At 40.1% G+C, this 20535-nt stretch overlaps 1 protein-coding gene across 1 annotated transcript in view; it reads left to right on the top strand.

Annotated features, from left to right (window-relative positions):
- kcnk9 (potassium channel, subfamily K, member 9) overlaps nucleotides 1–19242 on the top strand; it is a 46624-nt gene extending 27382 nt beyond the window's left edge. Inside the window, exon 2 of the mRNA XM_022194075.2 lies at nucleotides 17475–19242. Coding sequence (XP_022049767.1) covers nucleotides 17475–18358 — 884 coding nt within the window. The 3' untranslated portion in view covers nucleotides 18359–19242. The remainder of the gene's footprint in view (nucleotides 1–17474) is intronic.
- The last annotated feature ends 1293 nt before the right edge of the window (nucleotides 19243–20535 follow it).

Raw genomic sequence — 20535 nt, 5'->3', positions numbered from 1 at the left:
TTTGAATTCTCAGTAATAACAGTGTACACAGACCAGTGAAGTCTTACCAACAGACTTGTAGTCATTTTTGTACCAAAGGAGAAAATCTTTATAGCAAGTCAGTGTGATAGCAGTTTTTTTTCCCCTAAAATTTGACTTGGTGTGGCCTTAGTTATCATGGAGACTACTGTAGCATACAAAGAAGCAAGAGCTCCAGGTTTGAGTTCTCTCAGGACTCAAACAGGTTTCACTCATTAATTCACTCTTCAGAACAAATCATACAATTTTGACCTCTAATCTCCCAAACCAATCCTTGTGTTAGATTGCCTGCTGGGAATCTCAAATGATCACTTCGGCATGCCGCTGACAGCTCAACATCTCATAGTAAACTCCTTGAGCTGTGTTTATCACTGGAGGTGCTGTAGTCGCTCACAGTCTGAGATCGCTGGCGGAGGACAGACACAAACAGTCTTCAGAGGCGAGACTTCAAAGACAGCTCACAGCGTGCATTTAAAAAGGAGAAAATTAGTGAAACATCCTTTCAGATGAAATATGGAATTATGATTTGCCTTGAAGGTTGTAAGAGCATGAGTCACCTTTGTTAATACTCATCTCCCCTGTGGTGTTTTATCAGTGAAATTATTCCCAGCCAGCATTGTGCTGGAAGCTAAAGGGAAAAACAGAAGATTGAAGAGCCGAGTTACAATGACTATCTGATAAGGTGGTTGTTGATTAGTAGTTTCCAGGAGATAGGTTGGCCTCTGAGTCCCCTTTGTTTGAAAGTCTGTGTGCGACTGAATGCATATGAGAGAGACACAGTCCTTGGAAGTTAAACAGAGAGCTGGAGATCTGAGTGGAGACGGCACCTCTGATTCCCCTCAGATGCTTTTTATTATAACCCATCACCGCTGTGATCAAGAATAGAAATTTTTAAACCCAAGTGTACCTATATCAGAGGTCAGGATTAAACCGAGGTTGAAGAATCGTCTCCCTGATGGAGGATGAAAGACTGTATTGGAATCTCTTTTGTTCAGTGATGATGAGCTAATCTTCGCTGATACTGCAGCATGCGTCTGCTACGTAGGCTTTACCATGACCATAAACATACCTGAGAGAAGTTGGCATTTTATTGTTCCTCTGCAGATTTACAGAGACATTACGAGCGCAGAGAAAAACAAAACACTACAAACGAAAGAACAATAAATAATTCAGCCAGGCAGCGCACCACAACTGAGATCCTGAGCAAAAATGGAGGTGATAACTTTTGTTACTGATGATCTGTGGATGGTTTTAATATCCTCCAGTAGATTCGCTGCAGTTTGGGCTGCACTGAGGATGGAGTCCGAGTAGGTTTCTTGCTCGGACAGGCTCCAGCTGACCAGGGATAAGGTGCCATTTGCCAAGACTGTACTGAGTGTACTAGCTGCAGGAAATGTCACCGACTCTGTAGTTATTAACACAAAAATATGTGATATATTAAGGCTATGAAATCAAACAGGGCTGGCAATCTCAACAATACTGATGTGTCCCTACACTCTAACATACAGTTAGAAAGAATATTAAAAATATGCATCAGGTTCAAAACAGTCACAGAAGCTCTTCATTCTACAGATGTGTATCTGGTGTCTACGGCATGTAGGTTCAGCTCGTGTTGAACGACTCTTCAGATCCTAAATTGACATTAAAAAAAAAAAATCACAGTGTAAAAGTCCTGTATTCACAATTTATAAAATATACTGTGGATAACCCACACAGCAGTGACCTGGTCTCTAAACCTCCTAAAGACTAAAGATTATTAATTATTATTATTACTGCCTGATTTTGGTCATTTACAGTTTTAAAAAATATGCTAACATAAAATATAAAAGAGAAGGGGGCTGCACAGCGGTGTGGTGATTATCACTTTGGCCTTGCAGCAATAAGATCCCTGGTTTACATCCTGGCCTTCCTAGGATCTTTCTGCATGGAGTTTGCATGTTCTCTCTGTGCATGTGTGGGTTTTCTCCCATATTGGTGACTCTAAATTGTCCACAAGTGTGAATGCGAGTGTGACTGCTTGTCTCCATGTGTAGCCTTGTGATAGGCTGGCGACTTGTCCAGTGTATCCCCTGTCTTCACCCTAAGTCAGCTAATGCTCATGCAACCCTATTGAGGGGGGGTTAATCGGTGTATGGATAATGGATGGATGGATAAAATAGAAGGACGATAAATTGAGGAACCAAGAAGAAAGGTTGACTGCAAATCAGTACAAAGCTGTTCTGACTGATTACATTTATCCTGTGATGAACCATTTCCATAGATGCAATCTCTTCCAGAATGACAACGCCTCCATCCATCACTGAATGGTTCATAATAGTGTGAATTACATGCCATGACCTTTGCAGTCCCCACATCTCAACCCAATTAAACACCCATGGGATATTTAGGACTGATGCTCTCTACCACTATCATCAAAACACCAAAAGAGGGAATATCTTGCAGAAGAATGGCGTTCATCTGTGCAGTAGAGCTCAGAGAATCAATGCCAAGGCTCACTGTAGCTGTTCTGGTGGTCTATCATCTTACTAAGACAATTCAGTATAGCAATAAATCATTATGGTCACTTAGGGGCAATGCAGCGACTTGAAAAACAACATATTATTACATTTTGGAAGTTATTATTGAGAATGTGTAAGGAAGCAGTTACCAGCAGATACAGAGTGAGCTACATGTGCATTTATTAGTTCTGTGAGTTCTGTTTTGGTCTCCACCAGCTTGTAAATTGCTAAATTATCTGCTGTTAGATGCTGGACAGGAAGTTTCTAGTTAATTTTTCAGAGCTGTTTTTAAATCGAAACACCATCCAGCAGCTGGAATCATGGTTGACAGGAGTATCAACCATGAGCGTAAGTCCCTCTGTCATGTTTACATTTCACATTGCATATGCACTACCATTCAAAAATTTGGGGTCACTTATAAATGTCCTTATTTTTCAAAGAAAAGTATTTTTTTCAATGAAGATAACATTAAATGAATCAGAAATACAGTGTAGGCATTGTTAATGTGGTGGATGACTCTTCTAGCTGGAAATGGATGATTTTTAATGGAATATCTACATGGGAATACAGAGAAACATTTCCAGCAACCATCACTCCTGTGTTCTAATGCTACATTGTGTTTGCTCTTGGTGTTGAAAACCTCATTGATGATTAGAAAACCCTTGTACAATAATGTTAGCACATGAACAAAAGCGTGTTTTCGTGGAAAACATGAAATTGTCTGGGTGACCCTAAACTTTTGAAAGGTAGTGTAGTACAACTTTTTGTTAATCTAAGATACTGGTTATAAAATCTACATTGTAAATATGTACCTAAAGCATTAATTCAGGTGCTCCTAAAACAATAGCTAAACATCAATATACTAACAAAATGAGGTCCAATTTTACTTTCTATTAATGTGGAAATGCTAACAGGATGGTCACCTCAGACAAACACAATGAGATGCTTTTTGAAAAGCTGACAGTCTGTCAGCACCATTCGTGTTTCTGCTTGTTGCTGCTACACACTGCTGTTCCTCCCTCTGCCAGACCAGCTTCCTCTTTTCTGCCTCCTCATTACCATACTTGACGATGCCATCTCTTGCCTTGAGCGTTCATGTACCCCATGTCTGTGTGACGTGTGTCGGTTGGCTTCTGTTCTCCACAGCCTTAGGGAGTTGTTTGTTGCGCTTCCTGCTGAATCCGGCACTGCTGCTCAGATACATCAGGGAACACGCTCATGAGAGGAGACTGTTTCACAAAATAACAGTGTCGCCATTCATAGAATAATTGAAGCTACATCCTCTGATGCTGGTGTCACAGAGAATTACAGTCGGAATAGACATAGCAGGACTTACTTATGAGATGGATTACATACCCAGTATACATAGGCTCTATCTCAAGATTTAAGGACTGTGAAATTCTCAGAAGAGCTGCAGTGTCTTCCATAGGCAATTCAGAGGATTACCAGCTCTATTGTTCAGGCCGCTCAGCTTTTAGTTCACACGAGAAGTCTAACTGTCTCCTCAAGAAAAATTGAGCTCACCAGAGCAAACGCCCGATTCTGAACAAACAGATGATTCAGAGACGACAAAGTTGAGGCAGGACTTTCCTTTTTGTAAGTGGACTCTGCAGAGGTCCACTTGTGTTTCCTAACCCATGTGGTTTTGTGCCTGGCTGGCAAAAACAAAGAAAGACTTCATGCACAGAATTCATCCTGGCATATTTATCCTTAATTTCTGGTGCAGGCAGTCCTATACTAATGCTGTGACCTTGACATCGTCTATAACTTCCCTTGCTGACAGGAAATTCTTAAATAAGTATGCAGGCAGTCTAGAGTTTTGATATGTTGAAGTAACACAGCGCCAATAAAGTAACTGGCTCTTAATTCCCCTCATGTGATCGGTCTATTTTTGGTGTTTGACTTAACTTAAAATGACTCTGATTTATCAGTTATTTTAGAATGTTTTGTGCCTAATCAAATCAATGCATTTACTGCACATTTTTTCTTTTTCATCTGTGACAGTATTTTTTGTAACCACTGAGTTATGGCAGCAGGAAAAATAGATGTTTATAGAAGTAACGTGACAGAAATAGTCGAGTAAAAATGTTAGGAGGAGGTCAAGGTTGGGTCAAAAGCACAAGAGACTATAGTTCACATCCAGGGCCATAATAGAAAAAATGGTCCCTTTAAACCATTACTTGCTAAGCATAAAGCTGCATTCATAAATATATTTGAGTTTAGAATGGATTAAATGATTAGCATAATGTGAAAGGGTCATTTATAAGGACAGATTAACAGAGAATTATCACTCAGCTCTGCAGACTCCTTCAGTTTTGTTGATCAGCTTAAGAACCAAATGTTTCCCAGAAGAGTTGTTAGAGACCAGAAATGAGCAAAAGGACAGAGATTGTTTCACTATAATCATCAGGTGGAATCAAACACCACAAAATGAACATTTTGTGTCAAATGTGTTAAAAATCTGTAAACAGATAACTGCTGGCATAACTGCTAACATGTTAACCAGTGTTGTGTTTCAGCTTGTGGTGTCAAAATTTTATAGGACACTGGCAAAATTCCCTTTTTTTTTTTGACAGAGACCTGACACTGGAGTTGAACACAGCCTCCCTGCTTCGCCCTAATAAATAAATTCATTATTTAGGGTCATTTTTTACAACCATGTTGACACCCAAACTTTTTGAGACAAGAAAAAGGTTTAATTTTAAGGGAAAAGTTAGGTGTTTCCAGGAAAGTTCTCTTTTGAATTTTTACTAAAACTACATTTTTAAGGGACTTCACAGTGACTCGGTTGTCACTTTGCAGCGAGATCCCTTGTTCACGTCATGGCCTCGACCTGGGATCTTTCTGCATGGAGTTTGCATGTTCTCTATGTGCATGTGTGGGTTTTCTCTAGGTTCTCTGGCTTCCTCCCACAGTCCAAAACATGCTAAGGTTAACTGGTGACTCTAAATTGTCCATAGGTGTGAATGCAAGTGTGTCTCTATATATAACCCTGTGACAGACTGGCAACCTGTCCAGGGTGTCGCCTACCTTCACCCTAAGTCAGCCGGGATAGACTCTAGCACCCTGGGACCCTAATGAGGATTAAGCAGTGTATAGATAATAGATGGATGGATGTTTTTTATGACTCTGTAGCAGTAGATAAGAAGAATGATCGAAGCCCTTTTTCTCCATGTTTTCCCCCTTCAGGTTTGACTTTCTCTACTCTCTAGGGCTCTCTTTGTTTACGTAACCATGTTTGCCAAACATGTGAGCTGCTTTTTTCTTTATCTCATTCCAAACAAACTAAGACTTCACTTCTGGAGCCCGAAGATTTTTCTGTGGAGCATCCCAGTGCTCAAAAGCAATTTATATTTTGAGTCATTTTGTGTTAAAATAATCATTAAGGGCAGCATTCGTTTATGAGACATATGTTGAATGCCAACTTTACAGCGAATCTGCTTTTTGTCAGTGTGTTTTATGCTACTCTATGACATTCTGCGCTCAATGCAAGTATCCGGATAAGAGCGTTGGACGAAACACTTAAAATGTAAATGTGATCTTTCCATGCTGCTGCCGGGCTTCTCTGATATTGGTGGAATTACCTCATTGCCAGCGTAGAATTGTACGTTTGACATTTTTCCCTTAACAATAGAGTTAAGACGACTAGCAGCTGAAAGACCATAACCATTATGGTACCATAACAAAGTGGAATTGTGGGGAGACTTAGTGTTTCAAAACCCACTGATAATGAAAGGTTCCCTGCCTGTTGTAGGTAACCATGGTTTTCCCACTTCCCAGACACATTAAGCTCTTGCCGGTGACGTGGTGGAGACTCGGGCAGAGAGCTGAACAAGGTGTTCTCACCTCTGTGCTCCCTGCTCTTCTTGACCTTCATTAAAATGCCACGGCCTGTAGCAATTAATGCCACGAGGGCACCTGAAATAATACGAGGCAGATTAACCTGCGGATCAAACGAGCAAAAGCCATTGGTTTAAGCAACTCCTCGACACTTGTAGAGGAACTATCAAGTCTGCGTGTGAGTGCTAATGAGGGACTACCTTGATAGTGTAATGAATTATGGATGATACGTATTATATGATCTGCTCCGTGTGAAAATAAATGAAAACCACAGGGAGACGACTCTACTGCAGTCTGTGCTAAATTGATGTGTTTAGAGGATCAAGCATTTGGTGAATATCAACTATGTTTCTACTGTATCAGTGTTGTATACTGTTTTCCACATGAATAATTTATGCTTTTTTCCAGTTAAAAATAGATGCTCTTGTTTCCAGTATGATGGTACAAGCTTAGTTGAAAAAGTTTAAGCAGTAAAATACAAAACAAAGTGGCACTTGCAGCTGTCTGCTAAAGAACAAAAACAGCATAAATTTTCAACTTACATTCCCAAATCCTTAATTTTCTGTGAAACTGTGAATAGAAGTAACTACAGAAACCCCGTTGACTGTTGATGCTTCCTGGGTTTTGTTGTTTAGGTTGCTACTGGTGCAACCTAACGTCACCACAGAAACCTGATTTTAAATCCCAGTAGATTACAAAATACAGCAACATTGATCTGACGCCGATAGGCTTAGTCAGCACTGTGCAAACTGTTTAGCTTGAATGTACTGGATGCTATAAGTAAAAGTCACTCAGTCCAACTGTAACCATAATAAGGAATATTGGATCAATAGGAATCAAACAAATCAACAAAACAGAAAAAGAAAACGGCATGTTTATATTTTGAGTCTTTTATTAGTGTTGTTGTGTTCCTTTCTGTACTCTACTGAGCCTTTTAGCATCTTTCAGCTAATGGCTTTAAGGTCCACAGTGTTGCTATTTTAATTTGTCAGCCTTGTTTTACAGCCACAACAAGCATCTGTTTTAATTTATAGAACAAAAAAAGAGATTGCAAATAGCTGGTGCAAATTAGTATTCCCAGCTTTATGTATAGATATACATTCTATCAAAAAAGACCAAAAAAGTGATAAAAGGAAAGTAAATATGAAACATTAATGAGATGGACAGAAACACAACAAGAAGTAAATGGTAATGCTGATGTGTCGGGTGCTGCTGCCATTTCTGCTATAACAGTTTCACAAGATATAAAGGCCATAAAGTGTTGTAGCTTTTCTATTGCCCATAAGTGATACATTTTATTTGTTTCTATTAATGCAGCCTTAGAAAACAAAAGCAAGAATAGTCCCAGAGAACCTTGAAGACCTTAAAAACACATCTTCTCAATCCAATTTTTATTATTGGTACATATTGAGGAGACATTATTGTCTACCAACATTATATTGTTTTACGTAATAGTTTTCTGTACTCATGATTCTAACTCTGTGAATTAAATCACAATAAGATGATCCATGCCTCATGAGTTCAACTTTTAGTTATCATAAAATATACTACCAGTCAAAGGTTTGGATACACCTTCTCATTTAATAGATTTTCTTTATTTTCAGGACTATTTACACTGTAGATTCTCACCGAAGGCATCAAAACTATGAATGAACACATATGGAATTCTCTCGATAAGCTTCCTGAGGTAGTCACCTGAAATGGTTTCCACTTCACAGGTGTGCCTTGTCAAGGTGAATTTGTGGAATTTCTTTCATTCTTAATGGGGCTGGGACCATCAGTTGTGTTGTGTAGAAGTCAAGTTGGTACACAGTTGAGAACATGTAGAATTCATATTAGGGCAAGAACCAATCAGCTAAGTAAAGAGAAACGGCAGTCCATCATTACTTTAAGAACCGAAGGTCGGTCAATCTCGAGAATTGCAATAATTTTGAATGCATCCCCAAATGCAGTTGCAAAAGCTATCAAGTGCTATGATGAAACTGGCTCACAAAAGGACCACCCCAGGAAAGGAAGACCAAGAGTCACCCCTGTTGCTGAGGATTCATCAGAATCACCAGCCTTAGAAATGACAAGTTAACAGCAACTCAGATTAGAGCCAAGATAAATGCCACACAATTCTAGTAGCAGATACATCTCTACATCAAGTGTTCAGAGGAGACTGCGCCAATGAAGCCTTAATGGTCAAATAGCTTGTAGGAAACCACTAACCAGGAAAAGCAACATGCAGAAGAGATTTGTTTGGGCAAAGAAACACAAGCAATGGATGTTAGACCAGTGGAAATCTGTGCTTTGGTCTGATGTGTCCAAATTTGAGATCTCTGGTTCCACCCACCGTGTCTTTGTGCAACGCAGAGAAGGTGAACGGAGGTCTCTACATGCATGGTTTCCACCGTGCAGCATGGAGGAGGAGGTGAGATGGTGTGGGGGTGCTTGGCTAGTGGGATTTATTCAAAACTGAAGACCTACTGAACCAGTATGGCTACCACAGCATCCTGTAGCGACATGCCATCCCATCCAGTTTGCGTTTAGTTGGACCATCATTTATTTTTCAACAGGAAATTACCCTAAACACACCTCCAAGCTGTGTAACGGCTATTTGATCAAGGAGGAGAGCGATGGAGTGCTGCATCAGATGATCTGGTCACCACAGTCACCTGACCAAAACTCAATCCAGATGGTTTGAGATGAGATGGTCCACAGAGTGAAGGAAAAAGAGCCAACAAGTGCTCAACATCTCTGGGAACTCCTTCAAGACTGTGATTTCGGGTGACTGCCTCACTAAGCTTATGGAGAGAATGCCAAGAGTGTGCAAAGCAGTAATCGAAACAAAGGGTGGCTACTTTGAAGAATCTAAAATACAAAACACGTGTTGACTTATTTCACACTTTTTGTTTACTACATAATTCCATATGTGTTCATTTATAGTTTTGCTACCTTCAGTGAGAATCTACAATGTAAATAGTAAGCATTAAATGAGAAGGTATATCCAAACTTTGGACTGGTAGTGTATATCCTAGAATGTTTTTTCCAAAACTTTAATTTCATCTCTTATATAGTCATAAATATTTAATGTTCCAGAGAAGGGCTTTGTATGTTTCAGTGGCTTTAAAGATTAATGTTAATCACTATAGGTTGCAGATGAGAGGCTGCGGGATCTTTGTATCTGTCTTTTAAAAAGAATTCTTTCAAGGCGTAGACTGCTGGTTAATTCATTAAGCCACTCAATGAGAGTGGGATGTTCCTTTTTCTTCCAGTGCAGGAAAAATTAATATTTATGATATAATAATAGAATGGTATAATAATTGGATTTAGGCTGCCAGCTGTGTCAATTCTGAGTTTGAGCAACAATGACTCACACTCGCTCACTCAGACCTGTGGAGCTCCCATTGTGGGCGTGGGCAGACATTCAAAATAAGTCATAGTAAAGTGGACCAGAGATAAACAAAGGTTGAGTCATGCAATTTATGATGAAAGCTGCCTTAATATTCATGAATGTATAAAACATTGGAAGTGCTTTGGATGTGACTGCGGAGAGCCACAGGGGGTGTGATACATTTATTCAGTTATAGATTGAATTGTGCGATAGCTGGAAAATACATTAGCACTTTGTTTGAAGGATTATGTGTATCCGTTCATGTTTTTAATGAAGTGATATACATCTTGATGTAGAATCTGTTTAATATTCTGCATTTGGGTTGTCAACAGCAATCATCTTAGTTATAATCACAACAACAGTCAGTCAGTCATTTGGGCACCTATTTTGGTCCAGACTGAATTTCACAATCATTATGTGACAGATTGCCATGAAATCATACAGACATTTATCGAAACTTTGATGATTCTCTGGTTTTCCTTCTAGTGTCACAGTGAGGTCAGCATTTTGGCATTTTTTATTTGCCTTTGCTTGTCAACTATTAGATGCATTTGCATTGCCTGCATTGTATAGATGTTTATGGTGCCCAGGAAATGGTAATTTCCAGCTGATGTACAGCGTCAGCAGCATATCACAGTTTAGATATTTATTGTTCCAGGAAGGTGAATTCAACTCACTTTTATGCTTCCCTGACTTTTCCTCATCATCACTTTGAGGTTGAGATTGCAAGTAGGTTTTGGACGAAAATGTAGCACAAATTTATATTTAATTTAAGAGAAATGTGCAGCAGAAAACTCGATTTAATGTTCCATCCACTACCATTATGCAAATAAGGAGTGGAGTCATCAGTAAACAGCTGCTGGCCTGAATTCTCCACTCAGCTCCCTTTCAACCACTGCAGAAAAAATGGAAACAAAATTGTGTAAATGCCTGTCAAACTCTGGAGTTTAAAGATTAAGCCAATATGGAAGTGGTGAAAAGTGCAGTTCCTTGTTCGACCACTTGAGGCTGCCTCCAAAAGTGAGTCAATCTCCATAGACCTCTATGTTAAAATGTCCAATTTTACAGCATAAATAAACATGTTTACAGTCTGGTACCAAAGAGGTTTTGGTCTCTACAGCTAATAGTCCCATTCATAGCAACTGTGTGGGGGTGAATTTTCATTTTTATGCATAATTTTAAACTGTATTAAGGCTTAAAATTATGCATAAAAAAGGATGTGGCTGGTTTGAGTAACAGGAGGATGGTGCCATAGGAGAGCCCACCATCCACCTCAGCTCCAGTCATGCTTCACCTCTGTGCTCATTTTTGGATTAGCATGAAGTCCAGAGGAGACTACCACTTCCTAACTCAACTGTAAGAATGATTTCCATGATGTTTGGTACATGTTCCCCTTTAGTGATCTGCTGACATTTTGTCTGGTGCCATCATGATGTGAAATATAAATTGGTCAGATGATGAATAAAACATTCCATCAAATTGAACTATATGTCACCCAGCCAATAGAAGCTTTGCTAAACTAAGATGGTCAACATGGTAAACGTCATACAACTAAACATCACCTGTCTGCACATTGACCTGTTAGACAGTCCTACCTGACAGAGCTGCTAGCACGGCTGCTGATTCTGAGACTAATTTAATAGTAACAGGGGTTGTAGAGAAAGATTGTGGCATCAAAGTGTATCGAGCTACAGCATTTACCTCCTCCTACTCCAAATGATGCTAGCACTATTTTCAGAAAGCACCTTTGTGCAGACGTGTTATCACACTTCCCACTCTGGTTTGTTCAAACATTTGAAGAGTGACTCAACAGATGTGCAGTGATACAGAAAACTTGCTCAAACCGAGACATTCTGAGAGAAGCTGCTGCACCAAGTTTAAGCTCACATTGAGATACACACAAACTGTTTTCTCCTAACAGATGTCCAGCAGCTTTATTTTTAATTCGCTGTTGAATGCTGGGCTTATGAAGAAATGCTATAAAGTGCTGTAAATTACAAAATGTGTCCGCTTTATTAAAGCAATCAATTGTTACATTGTTTATTTATAATCCTACTACCTTAAATATGAAGATATTCTGAGGCCCAGAAGGATTCTAGCTGAAGGAAAATCTGCTTAAGAGATAATTTCTCAAAGATGTTTTGCGAGTGTCCCCACATCAGATTTACATTTAGGCATACAAGGCAAATTTACAGCATCTCAATTAATGGATTGTGAGCTCTTCTCTGTTGAAGACACACTTTGTGTTTCCGGCTGATAAGACTGGTGTGGTTTTACAAACAAATCTTGCCTGCTGCAGCTCGTTGGAGAACACAAACTGAAAATATGTCACATATCTTCCGTCTTTTCAGGAGTCCTGCAGAAAATAACCCTCCATTTTCAAAATGCGTCTTATTATGTAATATTTGACTGACCGAGTCTCTCATGTGCTTTTATTATTCATTAAAGAATGCCATTCTCTTTCCGCCGCACCACACACCGTACACAAACACACGCGTTCACCTGTGCATACATGAGCACAAAAGCACCTGTGCATGGCAGGGCTCTGTGTGGCAGAGCAAATATGTCTGTTCCCAAGACAACAGCAGATAATAGAGTCATTATAACAGGACAAACAGATTACATAGGGCAGCGCTGCAGCAGAAACCACACATCCCATCAACAGCATCAAAGAAATACTTTAAGAAGGTTGCCAGAAAAAAATAAAAGGCACTGTTTATGATACAATTAGGTTTTTTTCTTCTTCTACTTACTTAGAAGTCATTTTTGATTTATAGAGGCAGTCCTTGTGAAATGTATCAGAACTTCTGCTTTCATAAACTTCTTATTGTCTCATACCAATAGCTGACAGACAGTACCTCAGTGGATATTATCTGACACGATAAATGTCACAGATGATTACTTTTACAAGTTAATATCCATTCTGTAGGTCTGCAGGTCATCTCCCTGAGTCCCTGTAAATCCCCTAATCATCTTGTATTTATTGTCTTGGAAATGTGAAGACAAAATGAATGAATGTTGAGGCGTGAGAACTCAGACTGACCTTTTCTTTTCCTTTAAAGCAGGGGTGTCAAACATACGGCCCACGAACCAAAACCAGCCCGCCAGAGGGTCCAATCCGACCAGCAGGATGCTTTTGCAAAGTGTAAAAATGACAAATGTTAAAATGAATCCTGACTGTGAATAGATTTGAAGACACTGAACATTGTGCAGTAACATGTCAGTCAGCAGTTTCAGTAGACAGAGTTTGGTGGAACACTGTTGTTGATGCATTGCCACAACATTTATTAATTTTTTATGTATAAATTCCATACATTTACAATGCAAAGGGACAGCTTAACCTTTTTCCTTAATAGTTTCCACCTTAGTTTGTGTGGTGTGTCAGTTCAGGTGGTCAGGATTGCTACACAGATGTGGAAAATGAATGTAAACTTAAAATGCTTTCTAGATCTTGACGAGTTGTAAAATATTGTTCAGTTCCAGATACCTGCAACCAAATGTTTTGTGCGTTTGTAGATACACTGTGATCTATAAGTTGTACTGTGTAAATGATAAACTGAGGCATAATATTGTTGAAATTGCACTTATTTTTCTTTTAAAAATTCAGGTACTTCATAATGTTTTGTAAAACCAGTTCATTAAATGTGAACATTTTCAGAATGGACTTTTTTGCTCTAAAACAAAGGGAAAAAACTCGGAGTTGTGGTTACTTATAGGTTATTATGCTATAATTTTACTGGTCCGGCCCACTTGAGTTAATTGAGCTGAATGTGGCCCCTGATCTCAAATGAGTTTGACATCCCTGCTATACATGTACTACATGTATACTACCGACCTCTTACAGATCCACACTACGGACATCACAGAGCTGTCAGCCACCATAACATGGGCACTTAGGTGCTCTTCTCTTCAGTTTTAAACTTAAAGAGAGGTCTGTAAATAAGGAATACATACAAGTGCGGTGACCCTGCAGTTGGCGGTTGTCGAATCGATACCTAATACACTCCACTCTGATTGCAGCGAGGAGCGCCTGCTGAGAGAAACTCAAATGACCAAACAGAAATAGCTCTTAGTTGGTATAATGTCCTCGAGTGTAAAACACAACGTTGAAAGATTATCAGCATTCCAGATTTGTGCTAATCTGTCTGCACAGTCGTGTTGCCGTGCAAATCAAATGAAAGCTGTCACTTCTTCACAGCTGCCACTGTAATTCGTTATGTCCCAATTACTCGCCGAGAACAAATTTAAGCAATAAGAATCAATATCAATTAATTTGCTTATTTTCGAACTTGAAGGGAAGAAGACAGATGGTTTGGTACACAAATCTGTCCTGAGATGTAATTAGAATTGCCTAACACTTTTGGGATGCCACAAGCACGTTTTGCTGCATCATTCACAGAATATTTCTTTTGTCCTTTAAATAGTTTTTCTTCCGCATAAATTAGAGTATTTTGATGAGAACACTGGACAAGAATTTTCTATCAAGTGCTCATTTCTGCTAGAAAGATACTCCAAATTTGTAGCATATTTATCTCATTTCCACAAAGTACATTACCATTAATATTTCTATCTGTGTTAATTCCATCTGTATTATCTGAGAGACCAATGGAGGTTTTTGTGTTTTAGATATTTTTAATAAGATCGTTCCTTTTGATGGTAAACGCTGCTCTCCCTTTGTACAAATGTAGAGCTAATATGCACATCGCTGCTCACTGTTCAAAGAATTCAATCATTTGTAGTCAGCACACACCAGCGACACATCCTACACACGCTACAAACTTCAAGGGCTGACTTTTCAAATCAGCATTGCTGCAAATTTTAGTGTGTTTAAAAGCAAACATATGCTTTCACAGGTTTTTGGGAGTCTTGACACAGGGTTTTACATTTTACTCAGGCAGCCCACAGAGTCTCATTCATTTCACAGACTGAAATTTGATTGACATATTTAGGTAGCATTTCAACAAAAAGGTTTCATTTGCAGCCTGTCATCTCATAGTCTTCATCAGAGTTTGATCAGTCGCAATAATGTGATTTACGTATCTTACTTTAGTCACAGATAATAACAGGAATGAGGCATATTTTAACCCTGGTTGCTGTTCAGGTATTTTTATTTTTTGTTTTTCAATATATGGAGCTTGGGTTAAGATATTCCGAAGATTAAGAAATGACCGATCAAGCATTATTTTTATGGATACTGTGTTTGTTAAAATATTTTTGTACCAGCAAATACATTTGCATTAAGTATATTTCCACTGTGTAAGTAAGTGAGAGTATGATAAGTAGTAGGAGAAAGTAAATTCACTTTTGACTTCCAAAGAGGGAAACTAATAGCTGCCCTGGCCTCTGTGTTTCGCAGTAATATCACTACTGGGTGAGACGTGCTGTTCCTGGTACTGTACTGTGATACATCACTGCTGTACAAGGTGGGGAAATCAGCACCTGTTGGCAAAGAAAGCAGGACTACGAGACCGAGTGCAGTTACTCTTAATTACCAGTAACAGTTTTCATTTTGTCTCTAGGTTCGGGGGAAAAATAGGGCGAGTAAAATTACCGTATGCATCAACATTTTAAGTTCCGAGGAAAAGGGTTTGACTTTTCCTACACTTCCATTTGCTCTCTCCCTAGCGAATAGGCGCCAGATCTGTAAAGAGATTCTCCTGTGAATTAGGCAGTCTGTTTAATGCCAATGCTTGGCCTGAGATATGACCTATAATTGTTCTGTTCCTGCATACTAACAAGGCTGGAGTGGATACTGATTCTCTTTGAATTTATTGTATCATAAAGACGTTCTATCACTGACTCAGATGTAAACTAAACTTACTGTAGATGTACATCATGGGATATTAGTCAAGCAGGAAGGAAGCAAGGTTTCAGCAGAGGGAAAACAACACGGTGCGTGCTGGTATTTTTCTTTATAATAACTTTTTTCTCCATATTGACTTACAATACTTAATGGAAACTTAAAGCTTCACAATTGTTCTTTTTTGTTGTTTTGCTTTGTTTTTGGAGAGCCAATTGCAGCTACAGACCATGCTAACACACAATTACTTGTTTATACATTAGCATTTAGTTAAAGTTGCATTTTGCAAACTTCTCTTTTGTCCTATGGTTTGATCTCCACCAGCCCCTGAGGGAAATGGTTGTTGCTAGAGGTACGGACCCGTACCCGTAGCCTGTGGACTACGGATACGGCACTTGCCATTTGCCAATCAGATACGCGAGATCTGGTCATGTGACTCCCGGTAGACGCTAGCTGTACGGACCCGTAGCATCGGTACGACAGGTACGGACCCTAAACCTGACCCTAACACTAACCCTAACCTTAACCTTTGCTTACCTTCAACAGTTTGCAGTGGTTAGCAGCTTCTTGACTCGCGAGACTCGCGTACGGGTCCGTATCTGTCTGGCAATGGAAAGTGGCCGTACCTGTAGCCTGTGGGCTACGGATACGGGACACTACCGAGGGAAATATCTGGTTCTTTGGCTGTTAATACTCCATTTAGGTAACCTGCTAGCCACTAACTTGGCCATAGATGTAGTGAAACAAGAGGTTTAATAAAAACAGCTACCTGGATACCTGGAGAAAAACGTTGATTGTGACAAGAGTATACGGTGGGAAAAACCCACACAATGAGCAAGAAAAGCTGAAACAGTCTGTAATTTAATGGAGAGAGGGGAATTCAGGGTTGTTATATGATAAATAATTATTTGTTTTTTTTAAAAAACAATATAACTGTGATGTAGCAAATCTTTACTGAAATATTTAAACCTACGTTTTTAAGCTTAACAATGCAATACATTACTGACACTGAATGTTTCTTTAAAGTCCAATGATTAAGCCTCAGGCTACTAACACATTGTACATGCAAATATAAGCGATGTTTCCCCTCTAGTGCATAACCAAACACCATTCCAGTGGGTGGAAAACCATATGGGAAAGACAGAATCAATATTTGAGAACGCAAATTACAGAATTTGTTTCACAACATATAAAAAAAGAAAAAAATGGTGTACAGTACACTAAAATATTACGTCTCCCTTTGGAGGGCAGTAGCTGAAGTGTACGCATGCCAACGAATGGTGGGTGTTTCTTGGCCGTGGTTTGGTGTTTAATGCTCACAGTTATGGGTTCTGGTAGAGGAGAGATAATCAATAAGACGCTCTTTCAAAGCCCTGCATATTCAAGAGCAGTAGGTTTCATTCATACTGCAATCTTTGAAGTAACTTTGCAAACAACTTGCAATGCTCATAAAATCATGTCTACTGCATTTGAAAATTAAACTGAATATAGTGTATGAATCCCATTGTTAGCCCCCACAGGTTGATTTTCAAAGTCTGTTTGTGTGTGAGTCAGCAGCTTTGTGGTCTAAGATAAAGTCTAATTAAGCTAAAAGCTTCACTGGCTCCCCCATGACTCTTTTCCAATCCTCCTCCAAACTCTTTTACCTCACCGGAAACTTCAGACTAATTGGACGCCCCTCCCGCCATAATCTTTGAGCCCAAATAAGATTAATGAGCACACACATTTCTGTGGCATGCACCTATTCAATACCTCTTTTGGCAGCGCTTGTAGACTCTTAGGGAAATTTCTTGCTTGGTCATGTTTGTAAACAAAAGCTGATCTGGGGCTTTTTGAGTAGCAGCTACCGTAGCGCCAGTGGCCGCCGCTTCCTAAGCACCCAGTACTTCAGCAAAATCCTTCCGCATCACTAATTTCTGTTGTCTGTCTGCTCTATTTTCAGGGTACGGGCATGCAGCGCCAGGGACCGATGCAGGGAAGGCCTTTTGCATGTTTTATGCCGTCCTGGGAATCCCTCTGACTCTTGTTATGTTCCAAAGTCTGGGTGAGAGAATGAACACTTTTGTCAAGTACCTCCTGAAACGTATCAAGAAGTGCTGTGGTATGAGCATCACCGACGTGTCCATGGAGAACATGGTGACCGTGGGATTTTTCTCCTGCATCGGCACGCTGTGCATCGGGGCTGTTGCCTTCTCCCATTACGAGGACTGGAGCTTCTTTCAGTCTTACTATTACTGCTTCATCACATTAACAACTATAGGCTTTGGGGACTTTGTGGCCCTTCAAAAGAAAGGGGCCCTCCAGAAGAGGCCCCTGTATGTGGCCTTTAGCTTCATGTATATCCTGGTGGGCCTGACGGTCATCGGGGCTTTCCTCAACCTGGTGGTGCTCCGTTTCCTGACTATGAACAGTGAGGATGAGCGGCGGGACGCAGAGGAGCGGGCCTCGCTCGCTGGCAACCGGAACAGCATGATCATCCACATCCAGGATGAATCTCTGCAGCGGGGCCGGCGGCGACGTGAGCCATACCGGGCAGAAGTGACTGATTTGCAGTCAGTGTGCTCCTGTATGCACTACCACTCGCATGACTTCGGCAGCTCTGGGGGAGGAATGGGAGGTCTAGGCTGTGCCTTCTCCCATCAAAACTCATTCAGCTCGCAGCTGAATCCCAATCAGTACTTTCATTCGGTGTCCTACAGGATCGAGGAGATCTCGCCCAGCACCTTGAAAAACAGCTTCTTCCCTTCGCCCATCAGCTCGGTGTCTCCGGGCCTCCACAGCTTCACAGACAGTCACCAGCTCATGAGGAGAAGGAAATCTATCTAAACCCCAAAACTCACAGGACAAGCCAGTTTCCATGTTTTATACACAAGGTCAAACATTTCCAACGCTGCTCCTTACCAAATCTAATTTCAGCACTTTTTTTTCCCGGTTTGGTTGTATGTAATATAAGAATTCTTGGGAACAGACAAAGACACTACGCAGAACAGCAAGCGTGGACACAACGGGATGCAAAGCATGAAGCATGGATGTCTATTTTTTCAAATTGCTCCATTTAAAAAAAAGAAACATTCTACACAAACTACAAGACCTTCCTTATTACAGATTTACACTACAGAATTGATATATTAACTTTGGTTACATACCAAATGATGCACACTGGGGAAATGCTATTTTTCAAAGGGAGTATGCTTGTTTCACTTTAACTTGAAGAAACATTTACCGTTATGTACTATTCCATTGCCTCACTGCAGACGGAGAATTTAAAATGACTTAAAGCATCAGGTATTGTTTACTATAAGCAATCATATACTTCAATGGTTTCGCCACACATCAAGCCAAAATATTGTTGCCAATGTTAGCATGTGCATTAGATGTCATTTAATAGTATGCCATGGTTTTGTGACATTGTTAAGTCTGTTTTCAGAGCAACTGTGTGAAGGACATCTGTTTGTCTTGTACTCAAAGGATCATGCTGCTGTTATTGATATCCCCCCCACCCCCACCCCCCGTCTGCAAAGATCAGATCTGACTACAGAAGCTTTAATTTCACCCACAGCCATTTTAAGTTCATATTGACCTGAAGGGGGAAAAAAACACCCTCCCCACTATGCTGTTTAACAGATTTTTCAATTTTTGATTGTGTATTTTCCTCCCACTGATTTTCATATTGAATAAGAGTTCAATTAAAGTGCAACGGCTTCTCTCAACATTGACAATTTTGCACAGATATTTAGCAATTATATAGGGATTACTGTAGAAAGGCAGAGACACACAGAGAGTTTTTTCATTAAGACTTTCCTTAATGGACCAGAAAACAATGCAGTCAATATACGTTACAAAGCAGTTAGTCAGGGACTTACTACCCAGCACATTTGGGGAACATGCAAGAAACAGATTAAAGAATACTTAATATAGGTTCACCAGTTGTTTCAACTTTTAGTCCCCATTATGGCTCACCTTCCAAAAGCAGAAGGACCCTACAATTCCCATGATGCAACTCAAGAGCTTTCATCTGACCCTCACTGCCTCCTAATTGCTACTGCCACAAACACAGACCTTTGATTAGGAAAATTCATTATTTATTTATTATTTATTAAATATTTAAAGCTGCACAGTGGTACTGGTTAGCAGTTTCGCTTTGCAGCTAGAAGATCCTCGGTTTGTGTCCTGGTCTTCCCGGGATCTTTCTAGTGGAGTTTGCAAGCTCTCCCTGTGCATGTGTGGAGTTTCTCCGGGTACTCCGGCTTCCTCCCTCAGTCAAATAACATGCCAAGATTAACTGATAGTTCTAAATTGTCCGTAGGTGTGAATGTGAGTGTGATTGTTTGGCTCTATATGTAGCCCTGTGACAGACTGGTGACCTTTCCAGGGTGTCCCCTGACTTCACCCCGAGTCAGCTGGGATAGACTCCAGCACCCTGCGACCCTAATGAGGACTAAGCTGTGTATAGATAATGGATGGATGGATGTTTAAAGCTTGATTAAGATAACCCTAATGACATCTGCAGACTTATTTTTCTGAACATTGAATAGTTCCTCAAAAAGCCACATATGATGTTACGCATTATATGTAACAGTATGGGAAACTCTGCTATTGCTGGCAAGTTAAGGTCTATGAGTTAGACTGAGGGAAGTTAATTTACATGTTCTTGGAATATCATCAAATGAGTCAAATTAAAGAAGGGAGCGTTACAGTGCCATGATGTAAAACAGTGTAAGAGGATCAGAGGTGGATTTTTCTAGTAACCTGCAGCTACCAAAGTGCACTTAAATTACGCCAGCTGAATTTATAAGCAGTGTAAACTTTAATCAAAGGACATGCATGACCCTGTTCCAAAGCTCTGCCTGGTATGTGATGCATGCCTGTGGCGGCTGACCTGGAGTCTGCCGCTGAAACCTGCTGAGATCTAACCACGCAACGCTGAGAGCAGAACTGTTCACGGTGACAGGGAAGCATACAGATCTAAACTGACAACTCATGAGGTTTGGATGCACTCTGGA

The sequence above is a fragment of the Acanthochromis polyacanthus genome, chromosome 11, assembly GCF_021347895.1.
Source record: "Acanthochromis polyacanthus isolate Apoly-LR-REF ecotype Palm Island chromosome 11, KAUST_Apoly_ChrSc, whole genome shotgun sequence".
Lineage (NCBI taxonomy): Eukaryota > Metazoa > Chordata > Actinopteri > Pomacentridae > Acanthochromis > Acanthochromis polyacanthus.
This window is presented reverse-complemented; position numbering and strand designations above follow the sequence as displayed.